This window comes from Malus domestica, chromosome 05 (genome assembly GCF_042453785.1).
Source record: "Malus domestica chromosome 05, GDT2T_hap1".
NCBI lineage: Eukaryota > Viridiplantae > Streptophyta > Magnoliopsida > Rosales > Rosaceae > Malus > Malus domestica.
Window position 1 is genome coordinate 42,914,611 of NC_091665.1, and position 21,682 is coordinate 42,936,292.

A 21,682-nucleotide genomic window follows, 5' to 3' on the forward strand; every position below is an offset into this window, starting at 1 on the left:
TGGAGAAAGCTGACCAAGTCGTCGGACCTGCTTAGTCCTTGTAGGGTAAGAAGCTTGACTTTATGAAGCGCCCAAATTGCTCATTGACCAACACGTAAACCATTTGAGGGTTTATATTTTGAAAGATGGTCTGAAAGGCGGTTGAATGCAGTTTGACCATCTATTGGTTTGATTAGAATTGTTTTTAAAATGACTAAAAGAACCAGAAGTCTGCTATTCTTAAATTGGTGTTTTTAAATCACGTAAACTACTTAAAGACATATGTCAAAATGTTAGAATGAGACACTAATTTAGGGACTGCAGACCTCTGGCCGACTAAAAGCTCTTGCAGTGAAAATATTTTTAAAACCAATTTTTAGTGAATTTAAAATAATAAAAAAAATGCTTAAAATACTTCTTATAAGAAGTATATAATTGTTACTTTCAGTTATTTTAAAAGTACTTCCAAACAATAAAGATTCCTAATTGTTTCTTCAATTTCAACAGAAAGAGGAAGAAAACAAAACCTCAGTGCTGACCACAAAAATTTTAAATATTATTCCCACAATTAATTACCCTTAATTAATATTTAAACCTGAAGAAAATGATTAAAGATATAACCCATAATTAATCAGCACTCAGCAGCCTCCGTCCAATGTCTGATGCTTCCTCATGGAGTCATTCTTACGAAAAAGTCAAATTATCCACAACTTATATTATTTATTTATTTATTTATTTATTTATCTGCTTCCAGAATCTCAATATATCTAAATATTTTAGCTTTTATATAAATACATACATATATATATATATATATATATAATTCTATTTATATATGCTTCCAGCTTCCTTCCTCCTCAAATCTCTCTCCGTCTCTCCTTCTCTCTTGGTATTTTGGTGCAGAGATCAAACTTCAATAATATCTCACAGAAAGAGAAACCAACTCAAATAATTCACAAATTCAACATTTTCTAAAAATTTGTACTTTTTCTATCAGAAATTTGAAATTTAAAATTAATCAAAGAGCTTAGCTTTAGCACCTGATCGAATCGAATCGAACCGATTTGAGTCGAGTCGAATCCGTCTTCAATGGACTCCGAGTTCTGGACCTCCCGCCTCGCCGCCGCCAAACGCCAGTACACGACGCAGCACCACCACCAGAGCTCCCACTTCGGTCCGTACGCCCCTCTTCCTCCTCTGTTCTTGTTTTTCATTTCTGATCTCTATTTACTTTTTTTTTTTCCTTTTTTTGTTAATTCTGTGGAAAATTTTAAAAATTACAGATCGGTTAAGCATCGATGATTTCGAGGTAGAAGACGAGGTCCGACCCGACTTCCCGTGCCCGTATTGCTACGAGGACTTCGACATCGCGTCCTTGTGTTCCCACCTCGAAGACGAGCACTCCTGCGAATCTAAAGTCACCGTACGTTCTTGCTTATTGTCTTTTTTTTGTTCGATTTAGTTTTTGTCGCATAAAGTTTTATGATTTGGTTCCTCCGGAGGACAAAGCTATGATCTTTGTCTTTTGTGTCGGCCAAATGTTATTACCCAATTTGGAATTCTGCGATTGACTTTTCGATTCATCAAAGGTGGCATGTAACTACATAACTGCTAAAATATCGTAGCGTTTTCCACTTAGGGAAATAAAGAAGAAAGAGAGGGCTATGAATGCACCGAATTATCGTTCTTTGTTACCTGAAATGTTTGAAAGGATTCATACCATGGTGAAATGAATTGAATTTTGTTTTTGTTTTCGGTTAATTGCACGAGGAGTAAATACAACCCAAATTTTCCAAAATCAGCTAATGCAATCATATGATTCATGTTTTAGCTGAGGAACGTGTGACAAAAATGATTTTCGCACTCTCTTTTTGTCACTCTGCACCGCTATCCTTTTTTTCCTTCGCTTTGCATTGATAAATCGAAGGAGAATCGCGGGATATAAATAAAGGGAGGAGTGCCAAATGAGAACACAGCGGTGGTGGAAATCCCGTGATGAAATATTTGATAGACCCTTCCATAGACTGAAATTTGTGTGACGTGTTTTGTATAAGAGGGCTAAAGTAGTTGATTGTTGCTTGCTTTTCTTCATACGACTGAAACAAATGCATTTTCGGGTTTGTAAAACGCGTAGGGAAATAGGAAATTCATTCTAACTATTGTTGATGCTCGAGCAATTTCAAATATTTTGCAGCAAGTAAAGCATGGATTGTCTTTGTATTATAAGCTACAAAATTTATCAACCGGACTGTGTTGCATACTTGTAAATTTTGCCCCTTATTTCTTATCCCTGAAATTGATGGCAGATGAGACTAACTGGTTTTGTGGTTTTCATCTATATTTTATTTTTTACTTCAGTCGATATTTCATGCAAGAAAGACTGTGTTTTTACTTTCTCCTTTTGCAGATTTGTCCCATTTGCTCCGTTAAAGTTTCACGGGATATGTTAAGTCATATCACACTGCAGCATGGACACTTGTTCAAGATATCCTTTAAACTGGAAAATTTAGTAAATTGGAATGCTTGATAACATATCTATGTACAAAAGCTTGATTGCCCTTTTAGTTTCCTTGACTGAATACCACTTGCAGAGACGTCGCAGATTGCGTAGAGTTGCTATTCCTAACAGTCAGGCACTGTCTCTCCTTGGCCGGGATCTTCGTGAGGCTCATCTCCAGGTGCTTCTAGGGAGCGGTGGATATCGATCAGAAAATGCTAATGTGTCTAATGCAGCGGCAACCGATCCATTCTTGTCATCACTTATTTTGAATTTCCCTGCTTCCGGAGCAGATGAAATTTCAAAATCTGTGGTAACCACTACTGAGGACACTTCCGCAAAGAATGCGGTGCCATCACATATTTGGAAATCAAGGTACTGTTTCATGTTTATCACAAACTGGTTTTAATTGACATCATCTTTCGATAGCCATTTAATTGTTTGAATATGATGCATGACATGGTTCTCATCGTCACACTACTGTTTGAATGCTGATTATCACCTAGTTGCTACCTTCCAATGTATAGCGTAAGTTTATTATTTCACGTACATGGTTATTTCTTTCTTCCTAAAACTCGTTCTGCATGTTATGAGTGCACCAAAATTATTGGTAGATAAAATCACCAACCTTGGTTGTACAGTATTGCCAACTTTTGTTTGGGTGGGTGTGGTGTTCAAGCCTCTTCAAGGTGTAAATATTAGTGACAAAGGTGGTGCCAAGTCGACGCCTTGGTTTGAGTTTTGTGTTAATACAGGGATTCTCCTTCTGATGCAAGCAAATATTCTACTTTAAAAGAATCTAAACTGTGGGGAGGGGGATTGAACTTGGGTGCATATGGGGTAGCACATTTGCTCTAGACAATGCGACTACGCCAAGTATGCTGGGGTTCATGATCAGTGTAACCAAATCACTCAATTTATAGCATTTCTTAGTTCACCTAAAGGTGTAAACAATGATAATGAATCAGGGGCTAATGTAATCAGAACTGTTGATGGTGAAGAGGATTATCCGATGATGCCCATCTTTCCGGATTATTGCTTGTGTAAGAGCCTACAATGCTGTTCTTTGAATCTGAAATATGTCTCTCTCTTCTCTCTTTCTCCGTCTCTCTCCGTCTCTCTCTTTTGCAGTTTTGATCCTTCCTTGAGTTATGAAGAGCGGGAGAAAAGGATTCGACAAGCTACTGGAAGAGCTGGTTTCGTGCAAGATCTGTTCCTCTCAACACTGTTAGGTGACTGATTGGAGACAGTAAGTTGTACCTACGATAATAAAAATGATCAGTTATTCAAAATCTTGTTAGGGGGCACTTATCGGGCGGGTTTCTAATGGTTTTACCTTCTTAAACAACCGAATACGTGCCTCGAATGAGATTAGCTATGAGTTCTTGATCAGAATAACCTATCTTTATCTTTAGCACCTTATCTTCGAGAATGTAATGCGTTCTGAAGTAACGTTCGTTGTTTTAGTCAATGGAGAAGATTAATTTATGATAGTTTTCGGCTTTTGTACATATAAACGGGTGAATGTGAAGTTTTCAGCAGATCAATTCAATCCTCTGATGAACAATGAAGCTTTTCAATTCATTCTGTTGTTCCCGATATGTTCTTTTGGCCGGAAAATTTGTGAACAAAGCTACATAAGGGATGAAACAACGTTAGATGTGGATTATTAACCGGCTAATTTTTATTGGTCAGATAGGTGACGTGATCGATCAGATTATTGGTTGGGATAGAGAAATGGATAACACGAAAGGATGATGACTTCGGCATGCAAAATCCGATTCAAAATCATGAGTTATATCACTTAATTCTTTATGAAAAAGTATTTAGAATTCACAAGATTTTTCTGTTGACATCTAGGAAAATGTTATAAATCATTTGGGAACGGCCTTACCATTTATCAAGTTACATAAATATTTTCTGTTGAGTTTTTGAAATCCAGATTGTAATCATAACAACAAAGTTTTGTCAATCTAAACAGATCATATGCGATCTCACGTTACACACTTTTTTGGAGTGTTTAGCTCTTTTTGTTAAAATTATATCAAATTACGTGAGACCACGTATATTGAAGCATCTTTCAAACTTTTTAATATAACTAGCCTCTTCCACACGTTTTACGTGAGACCACATATAAGAAGCCTCCACTCCCTCCAAAACCCTCTTCCCCAACTACTTTACCTGCCATTCAAACACCTCCAAACCTCCCTTCATTTCAGCACCGAAGCAAAAACCCTAAACCCTAATTTCACCCCCACTTCTGTATCCTACTCTAAGCTTCTGTCGCAATGCACTGCTTCCAAATCTGTTGCTGTGGGCAGAGAAATCCATGCCCACATGATCAGATTCGGATGTTCTGAGGACCCGAATCTTCCGAACCATCTCGTTGATTTGTATTCGAAATGTCGGTTTTTTGGGCACGCCCGGAAACTGGTTGATGAAAGTCCTGAACCAGATTTGGTTTCTTGGTCTGCTTTGATATCTGGGTATGCCCAAAATGGGCTTGGAAAAGAGTCCCTTTCGGCGTTCCGTGAGATGCACTCGTTGGGAGTTAAGTGCAATGAGTTTACATTTCCGAGTGTTCTTAAAGCGTGCTCTATTACTAGAGATTTGGGACTCGGAAAGCAGGTTCACGCGGTTGCGCTGTTTACGGGGTTTGAGTATGATGAGTTTGTTGCAAATACTTTGGTTGTAATGTATGCGAAATGCAGGGAGTTTGGGGATTCTAGGAGGCTGTTTGATGCCATTCCAGAACGGAATGTTGTTTCGTGGAATGCATTGTTTTCTTGTTATGTGCAGAGTGATTTTCATGGAGAATCAATGGATTTGTTTCAGGAAATGATTCTAAGTGGAGTAAGACCTAACGAGTACAGTCTATCTAGAAGAATAAACGCATGCACTGGGCTCGGGGATGGAAGTCACGGAAGGAAAATTCATGGGTATATGGTACGAATCCGACTCATTCTCAGCAAATGCGCTTGTTGACATATATGCATAAGTCAAAAGTCTTGAAGATGCAGCAACAGTTTTTGAGAAAATCGCACAGCCTGATATTGTTTCCTGGAATGCTGTTATTGCTGGCTGTGTTCTTCACGAGTACCATGATCGGGCTCTAAAATTTTTTAGGCAAATGAAAGGATCAGGAATCCGTCCAAATATGTTCACATTGTCGAGCGCACTTAAAGCCTGTGCTGGACTGGGGTCCAAGAAATTGGGTAGGCAGTTACACTCTTTCTTGATAAAGATGGATACGGAATCAGATTCATTTGTCAATGTTGGACTGATAGATATGTATTGCAAGTGTGAGATGATGAAGGGTTCTTTTTGATATGGTGCCGAAGAAGGACATGATTGCATGGAATGCTGTGATCTCGGGACATTCGCAGAATGGGGAAGATATAGAAGCCGTATCCCTCTTTTCTGAAATGTACAAGGAGGGAGGAGAATTTAACCAGACTACCTTATCTACAGTCCTCAAAGCCACGGCGAGCGTGCAGGCCATTGATGTTTGTGAACAAGTTCATTCACTTTCTATCAAAACAGGTTTTGAGTCTGATATGTATGTTATAAATAGCCTTCTTGATACATATGGAAAATGTGGCAGAGTAGAAGACGCGGCAAGAATTTTTAAAGAATGCCCAATTGAGGATGCGGTGGCTTTGACATCGATGATCACAGCCTATTCGCAATATGAACAAGGAGAAGAAGCTCTAAAACTCTACTTGCAAATGCTGGAGAGGGAAAACAAATCTGATTCATTTGTATGCAGCTCTCTTCTGAATGCTTGTGCAAATTTGTCTGCATAAGAGCAAGGGAAACAGATCCACGTTCACATTCTCAAGTTTGGATTCATGTCCGATCCTTTTGTGGGGAACTCTCTTGTTAACATGTATGCAAAATGTGGAAGCATAGAAGATGAGGATCGTGCTTTCACTGAGGTACCTGAGAGAGGGATAGTTTCATGGTCTGCAATGATTGGAGGACTCGCTCAACACGGGCATGGAAGAGAGGCCCTCAACTTATTCACTCAGATGCTCGAGGATGGTGTTTCCCCCAATCACATTACTTTAGTAATGGTGTTTCCCCCAATCACATTACTTTAGTAAGTGTCCTCTGTGCCTGCAATCACCCAGGTTTGGTAATGGAAGCCAAAAAGTATTTCGAGTCCATGACAGAGTTGTTTGGAGTTGTGCCGAGGCAAGAGCATTATGCTTGCATGATTGATCTCCTTAGCAGAGCAGGGAAGATAAATGAGGCAACGGAGCTTGTCAACACAATGCCATTTCAAGCGAACACATCTGTTTGGGGGGCACTTCTTGGTGCTGCGAGAATCCATAAAAATGTTGAGCTTGGCCAGTGCGCTGCTGAAATGCTCTTAGTTCTTGAGCCCGAGAAATCTGGTACTCACGTACTTCTTGCAAACATTTGCACATCAGCCGGCATGTGGGGTAATGTGGCGAAAATGAGAAAACTTATGAAAGATGGCCAGGTAAAGAAGGAACCTGGGATGAGTTGGATTGAGGTCAGAGACCAGGTACACACATTTATAGTAGGAGATAGAAGCCATTCAAGAAGCGATGAAGTTTATGCGAAATTCGATGAACTTTTCAACCTACTGTACAAAGCCGGCTATGTTCCAATGGTGGAGATGGACCTCCATGACGTGGAACAAGGCGAAAAGCAGCGGCTTCTGCGCTACCACAGCGAGAAGCTTACAGTGGCTTTCGCGTTGATTGCCACTCGGCCGGGAGCTCCCATCAGGGTGAAGAAGAATCTAAGAGTACGTGTGGACTGCCATACAGCACTAAAGTTCATCTGTAAGATTGTTTCGAGGGAGATTATTGTGAGGGACGTCAACAGATTCCATCATTTCAAAGATGGCTCATGCTCTTGTGGGGATTATTGGTGATTTTTGTGGAATTATGTTACAATTTTGTATGCCTATTAAAGTGTAATTTTTAATAAATTAATTGATATTATTTTTTATTTGAAAAAAGGAGTTTATTCTTAAAAACCTTAAAACTAAAACATTCAACAGTGGCGTCACTATGACAGTATCACAAATCAGATGTCGGTAAATTTTTGTCGTACGGTAGCCATGATGGAGGAAAAATAGTTGTTTAATTCTCACAAAAGAATCACATTGGCAAATCAGTTTGGATTTGAACCATATGGAATCAAGTTCCAAATCAATTTTTTTTTTTGAATCTAGTGAAGTTCCAAATCAATTTTAAGAATGGACAATGTACAAGGTATAACATTTACAACAAAAGTATGTGTTTCTTCCCTATTTTGGTTTCTTACAACATCATAGAATCCTCTGACATTATTGTCAATAACGAATACTTCACTTTCACTGAGATTCGCCCACCCTCTACACAGAGCTTGGCGCCGGTGACCACCCAATATCCTGGCGAGTCCTCGGGACCTCTTAACATTTCATTGGTATCTACAAACGTCGCCATTTTCGGTGCCTTGCTTGGTAAAGGTGGCCCTGTGGGGTAAACTGCTGAATTCAAATCCACTTTTTTGGGCGTCACAGGCGGATTCAATGCAGTACTGAACCTTGTGCTCATCAAGGTCGAGATGAATCCTGATTTTCGAGAAGAGCTTGAGGGTCCTTCCCACTCTGACCTTCGGAGTTTTGCAGACGCCACTGTTGAAAATCCTAGCCTCAGGAACAAAACTTTCCTCATTCCGACAGACTTGGCTTCAAACCAGGCCTTTGTCACAATTGAAGCCGAATCATCAATACAGGCCCCATTGTACTGTACTGGGGCAGTGCATACATGTGAAAATATGCTCCACTTGACAGGTTCAAAGTAGCCTCGTTCCTCTGGCTCGTCAATGGGATCATAACTGTGATCATCTGAGAGTTGGAGAGTACTGGGAAGAGTAGAAAGGTGCTGGAGATGGATTGCCAGATGGTCACTTTTCTTACCTTCAAGATACAAACGCATTCCTGTCACCGGTCGATTTCCAGTATCAACCTGAAAATTGTAAAATTAGAAACCACAATCCAAGGGCGATAGCATGAGTAATAGGATCAATGAAAATGTGAACAATTTTCCAGCACATTTCAACTCATTTCATGTTTTGCGAATCGAGGTAAAGAATAGTGCATCTTTCAACTCATCGACACAACAATTTTCCAGTTTTAAGAATTTCTTAAAGAGTTCATCGCTTGATAAAACATATAAAATTGAAAGTCTTCAAAGAACAAGGAATTCCCAACATGCTATCAGCAGCTACTTTGTCAATATTTTACATCACAAGATATTTACCTTCATAGTGTTAACGTATAGCTTTGGGCCCATAAAGGTGAACTGAAGTGATGGGGATACTTGTTTTCTGTGCCTGAGACCGAGAGGGAGATCGCCATACACTGGAGCCCATTGACGTGGTAACTGAAATTCCAAAAATTGATGGAGTTCCTCTATTGGCGGTTTGTCTGCAAGGTTTACCATAGAAACATGAGTGTTTTCAAACTTTTTATGGGAAAATAATTTAGCTACTGGGATACGTACATCTAAGGTAGAGATTCACTGCATGACTTAGAAATCCAATTCCTTGGACGCCACCCAACAGAGAGGTTAGGGGCACGAAGGACATCAATACGACATCAGGTGACTCTGATACGGTTGAAAGCCACTTGTTATGACTTTGACTAATATCAACACCTCCCCTTCGAACACAAACAGTAACTGTACCCTGCATTAATTGAAAAATATAGATATCTTCATCCATCCAATGCAGGTTGATTGTTTCACATTCAATGAATTTGTGAAACAAGTGTTAAAATGGACACCAAAGGGCTTACATCATTCCTTTGTGTGATGATAGGTCGCCTTATTGAGGGTGCATACATTCTACGAACATCCCAGTGCATAGAATCGTCATCCTGAAACAACGAACATAAACATTAAAATTAAAATAAGTCACTTCATCAATGTCCACAACTTCCACTTTCATAATTACGTATCAAGATAAAACAGAAGCGCATAAGATTCTAAGAAAAAGAGGCAAGGTTATACAATTCAAAATTCTGCTTACCTTCGTTTTTCCTGATAAATCATTGGACTCCGATCCAGTTCCATCCTCAGAAAACCTCTCGTCGGCTAATTGCTTTAACAATTCCTGCACTTCTGTGGGATGAAGATTTGAATTTTGCAACTGCTTTATGTGAACTACATCCTTTCCACCCATCCTCACCCCTACAACAATATGAGTACCGTATTTTTCAATGAACCTGGAATTCAAATTCTTAAACATCAGCGCAGTGGCACAGAACTGTTGTACAAACCTTAGCTGGAAAATCTACATAAATAACCGTCCGGCAAGGGGAACGATATACATTCTGCTTTTACACCTCTATGTTATCGTAATTTGTATATAGTTTCAAGTGCCTAACTCAACAAAAACTTTTATGTGCATTCAACAATGGAAGAATATGTGAAAGAGCATTAACACGCAAAAATTCAGCAGAAGCCATCACTAAAGGTATTGGAGAATTGAGCTATCCGATAAAGAAATGAAATCTTACGCAGCAAGGGCAGCAGGGTCCCATGTAGAAGGCACTTCCTGTCTCACATGCTCGGATAGCTTTACATGGGATCTCGCTAGCTCAATGTCATACAGAGTTATCAACCAACCATCACAAGCAAGAGCTTTTACGGGAGCTGCATCCTTCTGCCAGCAGCCAGTGAATCCAAACATAGCATTAAACAGACCAGACGGAATTTTGCCCGTTAGAGACAGTTCCTTGTTGCATTGCTCTGACATCTGGGAATACAAACAAAGCAGAGATTGTTAGCAGAAAACAAAGCCTTTGGCTGTCTCGTTTTGTGCCTCCCATACCTCTTATTCTGCTTCTGGTTTCGTGCTGAATGAAATTCTACCGTTGCTACTATAAAAATTTAAAAATTCGATCTTCTCCAATTCTTCATCACCAACCACAATCAAAACCCAGAAACCATTTCGCGCCAAAAAAAACGAAAAGCAGACGAATTTCCTTTCCCAAGAAAGGAAAAAACAGTACCTGATTAAACGAAACGACGTCGGAGCGCAACCTGGTGCGTTCGCCTTTATCGCACCTGATGGAGGTGGAGACGCCGCGCACGACGGGCCCGCCAGGGACGAAGAGGTCGCGGGTCCGGGTCGGGTCAAGGTCGACGAGCATGGGCTTGCACGCGGTGAGCCGGATGTCGTTGCAGAGATCGTACCCGGACCCGATCACCGCGACGGCCTTCTGGGCGGCGGATTGGGGGTCGGAGCGAGGCGCATTGAGAGCCATCGATTTGGGAGCAAACCCAATCGGGCGGCGAATAAGCGGGTGGATACAGGGATCGAGGTTTGGGGAGTGTTGAAGGGTTCTGATAGGTTGAGGCGACGACCCATTGGAGTCTCCGGTTTTGAGGTTTCAACGATGTGAGAGAAAGAGACTCAGACAAAGTTGATTTCTTTGTTTAATTTAATTAAAAAATTAAAACAAATTAACAACTAATTAATCAAAAAAGTTTGAATATTTGCATTGATTGCTGAAAGCGACTCTCCGCCTTGGATGGGTTTTGCGGAGGAGGCCTGGATTTTTGAATCGGGAGGACTCCGCCGGAAAGACGCAAGTGGGAACGTAGATATTTTGTAGGCGGCTGGGGTTGGCGGCTTCTTCCTCTTCATTTCGCGTCGCACCACGCGTCGACGTCTCTGCTTTCATGCATTGTTGTTTTACCCTTTTGTCCTTGGGTATTCCCTACGGCGTCGACCGAGAAAAATGAGTTGCTTGTATACTGAATTGGGCTGGACTTCTAAGTACTAAACCCAGTGTTGATTACTCATCCTTTCTACTAGGTTTCCATTTTTACATGACAAAATATAAGTATTGAATTCGGAATTTCGAGTGTAAGAGTGAATACATAATTACGAAATTTTCACATATTGCTGACTAATTTATATTTGATGCTACAACTCAGAGCCGTCTCTAAGATATCGGGAGCCCTGGGTGCGAAATTTATAAAATGGCCCCGTCTAAAAATAGATTGCCAAAAAAAAAAAAACAATGTATGGACGTTAGAAAACAATAACTTAAATCAAAACAAACTTTATGAATCAACATTGTAAATTTACAAACATTAAATAATAAGTAAATTGAGCTACAGACATAACTTTCACTAAATAATCAAAATTAATCCAATCTTAAACAACCAAACAAGAATATATATATATATATATATATAGCATTGTTATATAATAAATTTGAAAAAACAATAATTTTTTACGATATTGCTATTGGCACTCTAAATTTTGGGAAATTTGGAAAAATAACCAAATTTTAGACCCCATATAGAATTATAGCCACCATATTAATTTTATGATAATTATAACCAAAACTTGAAGTAAAAGTACTAATATACCCTTAATATTAAGGTTTCTCACAACAACCAAAACAAACCTTTAAACTATCCTAAAATGAGAAATTAATCTTCATCACTTTTTTGTTTTCACTATTCACTTTGCATATGCAATTTCGTATTCTTTCTTCATCCACTGGAAAAATATATTGGAATGTATGCAATTTAGTCAGTGAAACACTAAATCGAAGTATCTAATTACAAAAATAATAATTAGCTATGGAATTAGTACTGTTTGGACCCGATTTTACATTACCGGCCCAAGTAATTGAGGCCGTTGGATGAGCGGATTCTAGACTATTGAATTTTAATATTTTTCTAGGTATTAATACTGAATTTGGGCGATCTCCAAGAAATCAAGAGTTTAAACGGAAGAGTCCAGCTTGAGATTGAGATTGGTATCATGCATGTACGTGAAGGATTGGAAGACTATCTCCCATGCATTTATGCAAATATAATGGAGATAAAGATGGGATTAGATTATCATTAGCCAATAAAGGTGCTTGGATAAAGGTGCTGTTTATTTTGAACTCAGGCACGGGAAAATATGGGATAAAAGATGGCATATGTCATTTTATCCAATGTGATCTTACCTGATGACTAGGTAATTGTTGATTGGGATAAAGATGGCTGTGGTTTATCATCAGAGATGGTGGGATGTCCACGACTTTAATTCTCCAGCACGGCTAAGAGTTTTGATGCTATAAATACGAGAGCGCAAGCAACATCAGAAGACACAAAAATCAATACAAAATTGCCCTGCGCAAACTCTCACAACTTGAGATCTTTTTCTTTTCCTTTTTCGCTGACACATCTTCCGTTGGCATCAACAGCACTGTGGAAGCAACCGGTGATATCTTAAGTCGGCATAGATAGCTCTGTCACCGTAGAGTCGGTCGGTCTCGCAGTATCTTCCGTTGGCATCAACAGCACTGCGGCGAGAACGGTCGATTGCCTATCCAAGTCTCGGTCGAGAAGGGTTTTCGAATCCTTGTTGGTCGAGGTCATCTCATTAGCCTTCTCGGCGAGGTGAGGTGTTACAGTTATTACATTCGGCACATTGTAAGCCGAATTCGGTTCGTGAACTTTGTAAGAAATAGCAGCCTTGTCTTCAGGCTCGAGAACCCAAGAGGCCGAGACGCGTTCCTTTCTCGGCCGCAATCGCAAGACGCAGAAGTCAGTAGCGCGACCCAACGCAGCATCATCAAATTTACTCCTCGGCCGAGCCTCGGCCGACGAGTTGGCACGCCCCGCAATCACCGAAGGACATAGTTAGCTTAGAATATATTCGGCCTGCGCGCCACGTAGGCTTTGTAATTTCTAGGGTCAACAAGTACATTCTGAAGAACATTCTCATAGGTTGTCTTGCTAATTAAAGAGAAAGTTAATTCAGTGGCCTCAATCTGCAGTAATCCTCAACATTTTAAGGTAGTTTAAAGGTTGTGTTGTGGTTGTGTTTGGGCCCAAAATAGCAGTTTGGGCCGAGGGAGGTATCACTTTCGGCCCGGGAAGACTACGGCGAGAAAGTCATGGGGGCTTCAGCTCATGGGCTTCTAGGCCTAGATCGGTTAAATCAGAGTGCAAGTCGAGTCCTAATACAATAGGGACCCTCGACGAGATCAGTAAAACTAGAAGGCGAATCCGGCTCAGTTAAGGACTAGATTCGTAGTCCTAGCAGAGGTAGGACTGATTGAGGTAACGTTAATCCGGAGAAGGAAACCTAGTTCGAATAGGATTAGAACTCGGGCTCGGTGTTCTGCTTCTATAAATACAAGACATTCAGCAATGGAAAAGCCCCCACAAAATCAATACAAAATTGCCCTGCGCAAACTCTCACAACTTGAGATCTTTTTCTTTTCCTTTTTTCGCTGACACATCTTCCGTTGGCATCAACAGCACTGTGGAAGCAACCGGTGATATCTTAAGTCGGCATAGATAGCTCTGTCACCGTAGAGTCGGTCGGTCTCGCAGTATCTTCCGTTGGCATCAACAGCACTGCGGCGAGAACGGTCGATTACCTATCCAAGTCTCGGTCGAGAAGGGTTTTCGAATCCTTGTTGGTCGAGGTCATCTCATTAGCCTTCTCGGCGAGGTGAGGTGTCACAGTTATTACATTCGGCATATTGCAAGCCGAATTCGGTTCGTGAACTTTGTAAGAAATAGCAGCCTTGTCTTCAGGCTCGAGAACCCAAGAGGCCGAGACGTGTTCCTTTCTCGGCCGCAATCGCAAGACGCAGAAGTCAGTAGCGCGACCCAACGCAACATCATCAAATTTACTCCTCGGCCGAGCCTCGGCCGACGAGTTGGCACGCCCCGCAATCACCGAAGGACGTAGTTAGCTTAGAATATACTCGGCCTGCGCGCCACGTAGGCTTTGTAATTTCTAGGGTCAACAGGTTGTTATAAGAAACCTTAGTATTAAGGGTATATTAATACTTTTACATCAAGTTTTGGTTATAATTATCATAAAATTAAAATAGTGGTTATAATTCTATATGAGATCTAAAATTTGGTTATTTTTCCAAATTTCCCCTAAATTTTTCGTTGTGCATTCTAATATTTTAAAGTGCTAATGGTAATAGACGTAATTTTTTAAATGTATAACATTATTATATATAAATTTTAGATGGCAAGATTATTTGAAGCCATTTTAAATTTGAAGTTCAGTGGGATTGCATCTTTCGCTCCATCAAAAGAGAAATTTTTTAGTTGTGACAGGAATACGGGTGGTACACCACTTGTTTTTATGTAAGTAGTGGAAAATTTTATTTTTTAAGTTATTAACTTTTTAACACATATATCTCATCATTTATATAACGACATATGATGTACCATCATGTGTGACGGTCACACTGAAAAATCTCTTCACCCAAAACCGCCTCTGTATAACTATTCTACTACCCTTCCCTTCCTTTTTTCCCTTGAAGAGATAAAGATTAAAAAATAAGTATCAATTAGGGTGACATTTTCATATGGTTGTTAATTACCAATTTACTATTGCCCTTTGCCAACCACACACTACTAAAGAAAGAGTCAAAAGTCAATGGTCTACCTTATTTTCTCGAGGAATCAATGTATGGTCTTTATGTGTTGTGATATTTATTTTAGAGTAAATGGCAGCACCAACATACTGGTCACAACTTTTTACCTGCTTTCCCAATCCCACTTTTGAGAAATGTTTAAAAGATAACTCTGTTGAAACCGAGATTTTTTATGAAGTCTTTGCACTCATGTTTTTAACATAATAAATATTTTGTTAAGATTGCAACTTTGCTCACCCCATCATTTTTTATTCGGGTTTTATGAAACCCTTGTTTATTTCATTAAACAAGATTTGGTTAAGGATTGTCCAATTTTAATTGCAGGGTTTCTTTGAATTTGAAAATCTCACCTGATAGGTTCCCATACCAAAGCTCAATCCAATTAAGTCTGCAGCGTCTGCCAATTTTGTCATATCCCTTTTTTAAGAGGGGTGATGCTTGCCCTGATTGATTGTCATTAGATTACCTTGATTTAGTTAGTTTAAGATATGAATCTCAAAATTGAAATCAATATAATGACAATCAAATGAGAAAGGAACATCACCCTCACTGTCACTGCAGAGGGTGAACAAAAATGCTAACTCGTCGTTAACTCGTTGATTATAACTAATCCCACCATTACCTCACACATTTTTGTTGTTAAACATGTTTTGAACGAGGTTAGCATTTGACCAAGCAAAGAAAATCAAGGGGGGAAGATACTAGAAAGTCCAAAGTCCAAACTAGGCTAGGCTCCAAGGGCACATAATTAACACATTGAAAAATCCATGGAGCAATTTAGTCAAGACTCCCACATACTATATTTACTTGCTTTCACGCTCACATTTCACACTTGACAACCCCTTTCCACTTAAATTATTTGTCTGCTTTTTTGTGTGACATTCATCTTTTTTGCCCTCAAAACCAAAAACCAACCTCCCCTAGCCGCCACCACCACCGCATGTCATCATCCACTTAAACCAATAATAAGCGGAACTGTGACACCGTTACGTGCGTACCAGATTATTCTAAGCTTCGCTTTAACTATGCATGTGCGACAAGTTTATGTGTATATTATTAGAAAATTAGTGGTTATACTGTTATTGATTCAAAAGTAATTACAATGCTCAAGCAATACAATTTGAAAAAAAAACAAGCGGTTATATAACGCAACTGCAATAAATATCACAATGAATTTAAAACGCAAAGCTAACGTGATATTGAGAGATTCACACATGCACAACAGATGTATCAAAACGAGTAATTTAGCTACCAAATTACACATGCCCGTGCCACCAACATAGTGGCCAAAAATCGGCATAAGATGAAGTATTTATGTCAAATGTACACATATAAAGAACACTCACGGTAATTAAGTTTGCTTATTATACACATAGTTGTGTATTTTTCAAAAATATTTTCATTTTTCGTATTCATCTTAATAATTCGTTAAGTTGCACAGTTTTCCAAAATTCCAACATAATTCCAACATATGATATACGTACACATTTTTCACTTTTAATACATGTTATTTAGGCATATTATTCAACAATGCACGTAAAGTTGAAATATTCTATATATATTTTTTTACATATTATTGAAAAATAAATAAATAAATATTTAAAAATGAAAAATAACTGAATTTTTAAATATCTTTTTAACAAAGTTGCTGAATAATACATGTACCGTTTTATATGCACGTACTGTTTCATATTTCACTAGATATAGCCCTAGGAATATGTTGTCTTGAAGATAAAGATGCATATAGCCCTAGCTTCAATTTGACTGCTTCCTATCAAAAAAAAATTCGTGCAACGTAACAATAAATACTTCGGTGATTAAATTATTTGAATTAATTTTTTATTTATTAAGATCTCGTAGATCTATGTCTTTAAATGTTCATAATATTTAATATAGGTGGAATCCTTCCCTATCACTTCACTTTGTGTCACGGTCATCAAACAAAAATTAATGACATATTAACGTGCTTAATTCGCCTGCCAATAGCTGGAGATTACAATTAAATAAAGAAAGTGCAATTTGTCAACAAATAAAAGACGCCACGTATTAGACAATGCGTTTCACCTTCAAAATTTATACGCTTTAAGATATGCTTTATCTTTCATAATATTATATGTTAAGGAGATTTTCAATAAGTGGGATTCTCTACGGAATTTCTAACACCTCATATTGTTTGGACAATATTTTGTAATATTAACAAGAAAATTAACGTTAAAGTATGAGGTAACAAAAAGCTCAAGTCCCACTTTAAGATGATTCCAAAGAAAATCCAACCAATAAAGCTTGATAAACTTGGTGGGGTCCCCAAAATATATTGTTTGATGGTTTTATTTGGATATTATTGGCGGCCTAGATTATGAGGTGTACATTATGCAGTGGTTTGGTTGAGTATATATTCCGGTGGTTGTTCTCTAGGAAACATAAAATCTAAGTTTTATGTCAACTTTTAGGATTGTGTTTTTTTTTTTTTTTCTTTTGTTGGCGGTGGAAGATAAGGTGGTTGCTTCTTTCTTGTTTCCTAAGTCCAACCATACACAAAAAAGAGTATTTCTTTTTGCCATTTGAAAAGAAGGATAAGAAATTAAAAAGAAATAAGAAACACTTGGGAAATTAAACAAGAAAGTGTACTGTGCATGAGTTCGATGGACTTTGCTTCACTTTTAAATTTAGATGTGCTCATTATAGGCTTATATTGTGTCAATTAAAGCCATCCTGTATTACCGACATCGTTATTGTCGTTGGTACCGTCATCACCACTGCGGACGCCATTGCCGCCACCATATCACTTCTTCTACCACCATCTTGTCATACTCATCATCATTGTACCATAATCTCCTCCAACTGTCTTTTTGCCACCATTGACATGACCATCATGATCACCACCTCCGGTACTATTATTGGATTTTTGCTAACCTAATGAAGTTTTGATGAGGCACCTGTTATGGGCTGGTTATACCATTATGTGCGCATTGATGATTATCTTGAATATTGACACCTTGCATTAACTCATTTTTTCTCATTAAGACTACCGGATTACGTAGTAAGGTTATTGTGAGATTTTTGTTTTGATATGTGCCTCTACTATAAGACTCGCGTTAGCAATTATTGTGTCTGCCAAGAACTGACAACAACAACCGTCATCTCTCTCACTCACATTTACAATTGGTTTCACAATATATTTTTTGATCTTTTATAAATTGTAGTTTTCATTTAGTTGTCCAAATAAGATAGCATCTTTAATTAAGAAGAAAATAAAATAAAACTTAGAGGTTGTTTTCTCAATTTCTTGGTCCACAAAAAAAATTGTGGCTGTGGCCAAACTCATAGAGCCGCCATCATTTTCTTCATCGTCATCATCATGTTTCGAGATATAAAGCTAGAGAAGGCTGTGATACGCATCAAATGAAAGAGACAATGTGATTGGTTGGTCCAAATATGACACCTCACCCGCCTCTCCTCACTCTCACATAGAGAGACAATGTATCTGGATAAATCCGCGTTTGGGAAATAATTTTCTGACGTTCATTTTTTCCTTCTGCACAATCTTATTTATTGCTGTTGTCTCTTTATACTCGGACTAATTCAATTCTAATATTAGGAATAAAAACAAAATATAAAAGAGAAAAAAATCTATGCATAAATCTGTTTTTTTTTTTTTTTCATTTAGTACTACGATTTAATGATACTCTTCTTTATTTATAAAACGACATTCGCTCTAAATGGCAGAATAATGTTAAGCAACAAAAATGTGTTAAACATATAAACTAAAAGGCAGTTTTTCCCCTTCCATGAACCTCACAAGTCCTAATCAATTTCTACGTGCATAATATAGACGAATCATGCATGAATACTACGTGCTACTTGATAAGATAGCAACCACCATACCCTAACTATATATACGAGTCATATATAATTAATAAAGACCGTGATTCAAATGAACACGAAACTCAACAAATAATACATGACATGGCATGTAAAATTTGTTATGCATAAGAGTTGAGAAAATCTTGGCCAAAGATCTGTTGTTCCGAAGTTTGTGTCTCGGATTTGTCTCTTATATGTCTACCACTACTTGGTAGTTGTCCTACCGTATACGAAAGTTAATAGTGTTAAGTTTTATTATTTTGTTTTAAAATTAAAAAATAACAAATTGATAACATACTGGAGGAAAAGAACGAAGCAGCGCAGACCCAAATGCCCCACCATTGGCGGGTACTCCCCTCCTCCTCGCCACCGCAAGACTGCTTCTCTCTTTCACTGCCGACATCTACCGCCTGCAAGTATTAAATATTGAGCAGTGAAAGCAAAGTCTGGTTCCCTTCAATCATATTCAGTTGGAGATCAAGCATCAACTTTGTATTGATTCCTTATTCAATTCGTCGGTGAATTTGATTCCATTTGATGTCGTATGTATACCCCCACACAATGACCTTGGTACCTAACCTAACCCAGAGACGGTATGTTAGTTTGAACAGAGAGGAAGGCATACAGAGGATGCTTGGCGGCAGGCGGCAAGAAGCGATGGTAGCCACCGACGAGGTGTGGTGGTTGATTTCCGCCGTCTTCAGTATCGACGAGAATGCGCCTGCAAAACAATCAATACTTTTGATTAAAGACCTAAGCCGAGGTGGGGGGTTAGGTCAACAGATCTCCGATGCCTTTTAGAATCTTGATAAATAAGAGATAAACTTGGGGACCACAGATCCCAAACCAAAGTCATTAAGTACCCTTCCATCTTTTTTATTTTATTTTATTTATCTAAAGTAAGATGAGTGACATACAATTTTTTTTTGAAATGCTAATAACAATCTTATGTATAATTTTGAAAGGGATAATTATGAAATGGATAGAGAGTAGGAGAAGGAAAGATATGAACTGATACCTGAATCTCATGATGCATACTTAGTAAAAAAGATAATTATGAAAATTTTAAAATAGAAGAATGTTACGGATTGATAAACATCATATTTAAAACTTAATCACGTGGAGCCACTCAATACTATAGTATAGTGATATTCCTCTTCATTTGAAAGTTCGAGGTCTTTGGTTCGAATTTCATGGATGGCGAATTTGATGCCAAATTAGGCTAGCTATTATATGGCTTAGCCGAACTCTCCCTCCTCTTAATGTAAAAATATCAATGTACTCATAAAAAAAAAAAAAAAAAAAAAAAAACTTATCACATGAAGAGTTTTGAGTGAATTGTAAATGTCACCCAACAAATTTTAATGGCAAGTCGACCCTACACAAGTTTTTTCTAAAAAAAATAGACAAGGCTAATTGAAATAGACAATAAAAAAGCACCGATTTATGAGCATTTGCTTAAAACAGCACGCTGACGAACGCGGGGATAGAATCTAGAAAGACAGTAAATATTTTATGCGCGTGTGGATCACGATAACAGAGAGAGTGTGGGGAGGAGGAGCTGTCGGATAAAAACAATACCGCTCTCAGAAACCACTCCCAAATGTAGTAAGAAACGCTGGGCGGGGCTGGTTGCGTGGGGTCCTCCGCATCCAAGCAACACGCGTAATAAAAGGACACGTGTTGGATCCGGATTGGCCGAGAGGTAGCGCCCTTTTGGTCCAAGGGCGATCGGTTCAAAGGGAGGGTAAAAGCGTGGGCCCAAGAAGGAAAGTTAAGGCAACAAATTAAAAATTACATTAAGAATTAAAAAAATTGAAAATAAAAGTTAACGCGGCATGATATGATATGAGTTTATGTCGACAACTTGTTAAAATGGTTTATGTTGCCCAAATACGTTGACGAGGTAGAAAGAGGTTGCGCTCTTATGTATATTTGTATCAAACTATGGATTGTTAGTCGATCTATTTAGGAAATTGATATTAAAGAAATAATATAATATTCATATAATTGATCATGAACTAAAATAAATTACCCATATTATTTAGTAAAATTAGTCTAACAATGTTAATTGTGTTTGAATGTGTTCATCACACACATTAATCCTTAATTTGTTGAGTTTACGATTCGTTTAACGTTCATGTTTGAAATTTTCAATCGTAAAGAGTTTTTTTTTATGCATTAATTTGAAAACGATAACATACAATCTCAAAAGAAAATGTGCTTACATAGATCTCGATAAAATACCTTTTTGGGACATTCAACCGTGAATAGTTTTTTAACACTTCTACTTTTTATCCTTCTTCAATAAATTCAAAGTTAAAAACAAACACTAGTGCTTAAGAAGAAAATAAATGTGTGAATGAAACATCTTCTCTTGCCACTTTTTAATTTTGGGGAATGATTTATATGGCTGGAGTATATCACCGTAGTAACATTTAATTAATAATAAAATAAATGATTTTGAAAACATTATATTCAAATGTTATTGTTTCATTGAAACATAACGTTACATAACAATATAGGGCTCATTTGGAACAACTTTTAAAATGGCTGAAAACGCATTTTGTGAAAATGATTTTTAAACAGTTTTGAGTAAAAATACAATGAATCATAGAAAAGTACTTGAAATGCTTTCTACAAATAGCATATAACTAGTGCTTATTTCAAAAAATATTTTTAAAACATAAACAAAATTCTCTAAAAATATTTACGGTCATTGTAAAATCATTTTCAAACGTGATTATAATCAGGCTATGTAAAATATTCTTTAATATTGACTCAACAATAAACGGCGAATCGAAACGATACACGGAGTGGAGCGTGGGAGATGGGAGGAAAGGATCACCGCACGCAATCAAAGAGTGCATTCGCAGCCGTCAGATGATGATAAA

The 21,682-nt window shown here is 38.1% G+C and overlaps 3 protein-coding genes and 1 pseudogene across 3 annotated transcripts; 3 read left to right on the forward strand and 1 right to left on the reverse strand.

Moving 5' to 3' along the window:
- Positions 1-598: 598 nt before the first annotated feature.
- Positions 599-3,969, forward strand: LOC103434826 (protein DEHYDRATION-INDUCED 19-like). The gene is made up of 5 exons (XM_008373183.4): positions 599-1,153; positions 1,263-1,402; positions 2,387-2,464; positions 2,565-2,851; positions 3,608-3,969. The coding sequence occupies exons 1-5, from the start codon at positions 1,069-1,071 to the stop codon at positions 3,714-3,716; spliced, it is 699 nt and encodes a 232-aa protein (XP_008371405.1). The 5' UTR covers positions 599-1,068; the 3' UTR covers positions 3,717-3,969.
- Positions 3,970-4,591: 622 nt separating this feature from the next.
- LOC139187509 (pentatricopeptide repeat-containing protein At4g39530-like) lies at positions 4,592-6,613 on the forward strand (annotated as a pseudogene).
- A 4-nt stretch (positions 6,614-6,617) lies between these two features.
- On the forward strand, positions 6,618-7,385 carry LOC103435084 (pentatricopeptide repeat-containing protein At4g02750-like). The gene has a single exon (XM_070821964.1). It carries the CDS (start codon positions 6,618-6,620, stop codon positions 7,383-7,385), a length of 768 nt encoding a protein of 255 aa, XP_070678065.1.
- Positions 7,386-7,578: 193 nt separating this feature from the next.
- On the reverse strand, positions 7,579-11,118 carry LOC103408857 (MACPF domain-containing protein NSL1-like). Its single transcript, XM_008347676.4, has 7 exons — positions 10,515-11,118; positions 10,020-10,258; positions 9,530-9,725; positions 9,297-9,377; positions 9,004-9,187; positions 8,761-8,927; positions 7,579-8,466 (listed from the first exon to the last, which is right to left on the reverse strand). The coding sequence occupies exons 1-7, from the start codon at positions 10,767-10,769 to the stop codon at positions 7,777-7,779; spliced, it is 1,812 nt and encodes a 603-aa protein (XP_008345898.1). The 5' UTR covers positions 10,770-11,118; the 3' UTR covers positions 7,579-7,776.
- Between the last annotated feature and the right edge of the window lie 10,564 nt (positions 11,119-21,682).

What these genes read in the sequence shown, in the direction of transcription:
- LOC103434826 (XM_008373183.4), top strand. Translation starts at nt 1,069, where the DNA reads ATGGACTCCGAGTTCTGGACCTCCCGCCTCGCCGCCGCCAAACGCCAG. An exon ending in CCACCAGAGCTCCCACTTCG is followed by an intron (nt 1,154 to 1,262) that starts GTCCGTACGCCC and finishes TAAAAATTACAG; the next exon opens with ATCGGTTAAGCATCGATGAT. An exon ending in CCTGCGAATCTAAAGTCACC is followed by an intron (nt 1,403 to 2,386) that starts GTACGTTCTTGC and finishes CTCCTTTTGCAG; the next exon opens with ATTTGTCCCATTTGCTCCGT.
- LOC103435084 (XM_070821964.1), top strand. Translation starts at nt 6,618, where the DNA reads ATGGAAGCCAAAAAGTATTTCGAGTCCATGACAGAGTTGTTTGGAGTT.
- LOC103408857 (XM_008347676.4), bottom strand. Translation starts at nt 10,769, where the DNA reads ATGGCTCTCAATGCGCCTCGCTCCGACCCCCAATCCGCCGCCCAGAAG. An exon ending in AGTGAATCTCTACCTTAGAT is followed by an intron (nt 8,928 to 9,003) that starts GTACGTATCCCA and finishes TAAACCTTGCAG; the next exon opens with ACAAACCGCCAATAGAGGAA. An exon ending in TATACGTTAACACTATGAAG is followed by an intron (nt 8,467 to 8,760) that starts GTAAATATCTTG and finishes TACAATTTTCAG; the next exon opens with GTTGATACTGGAAATCGACC.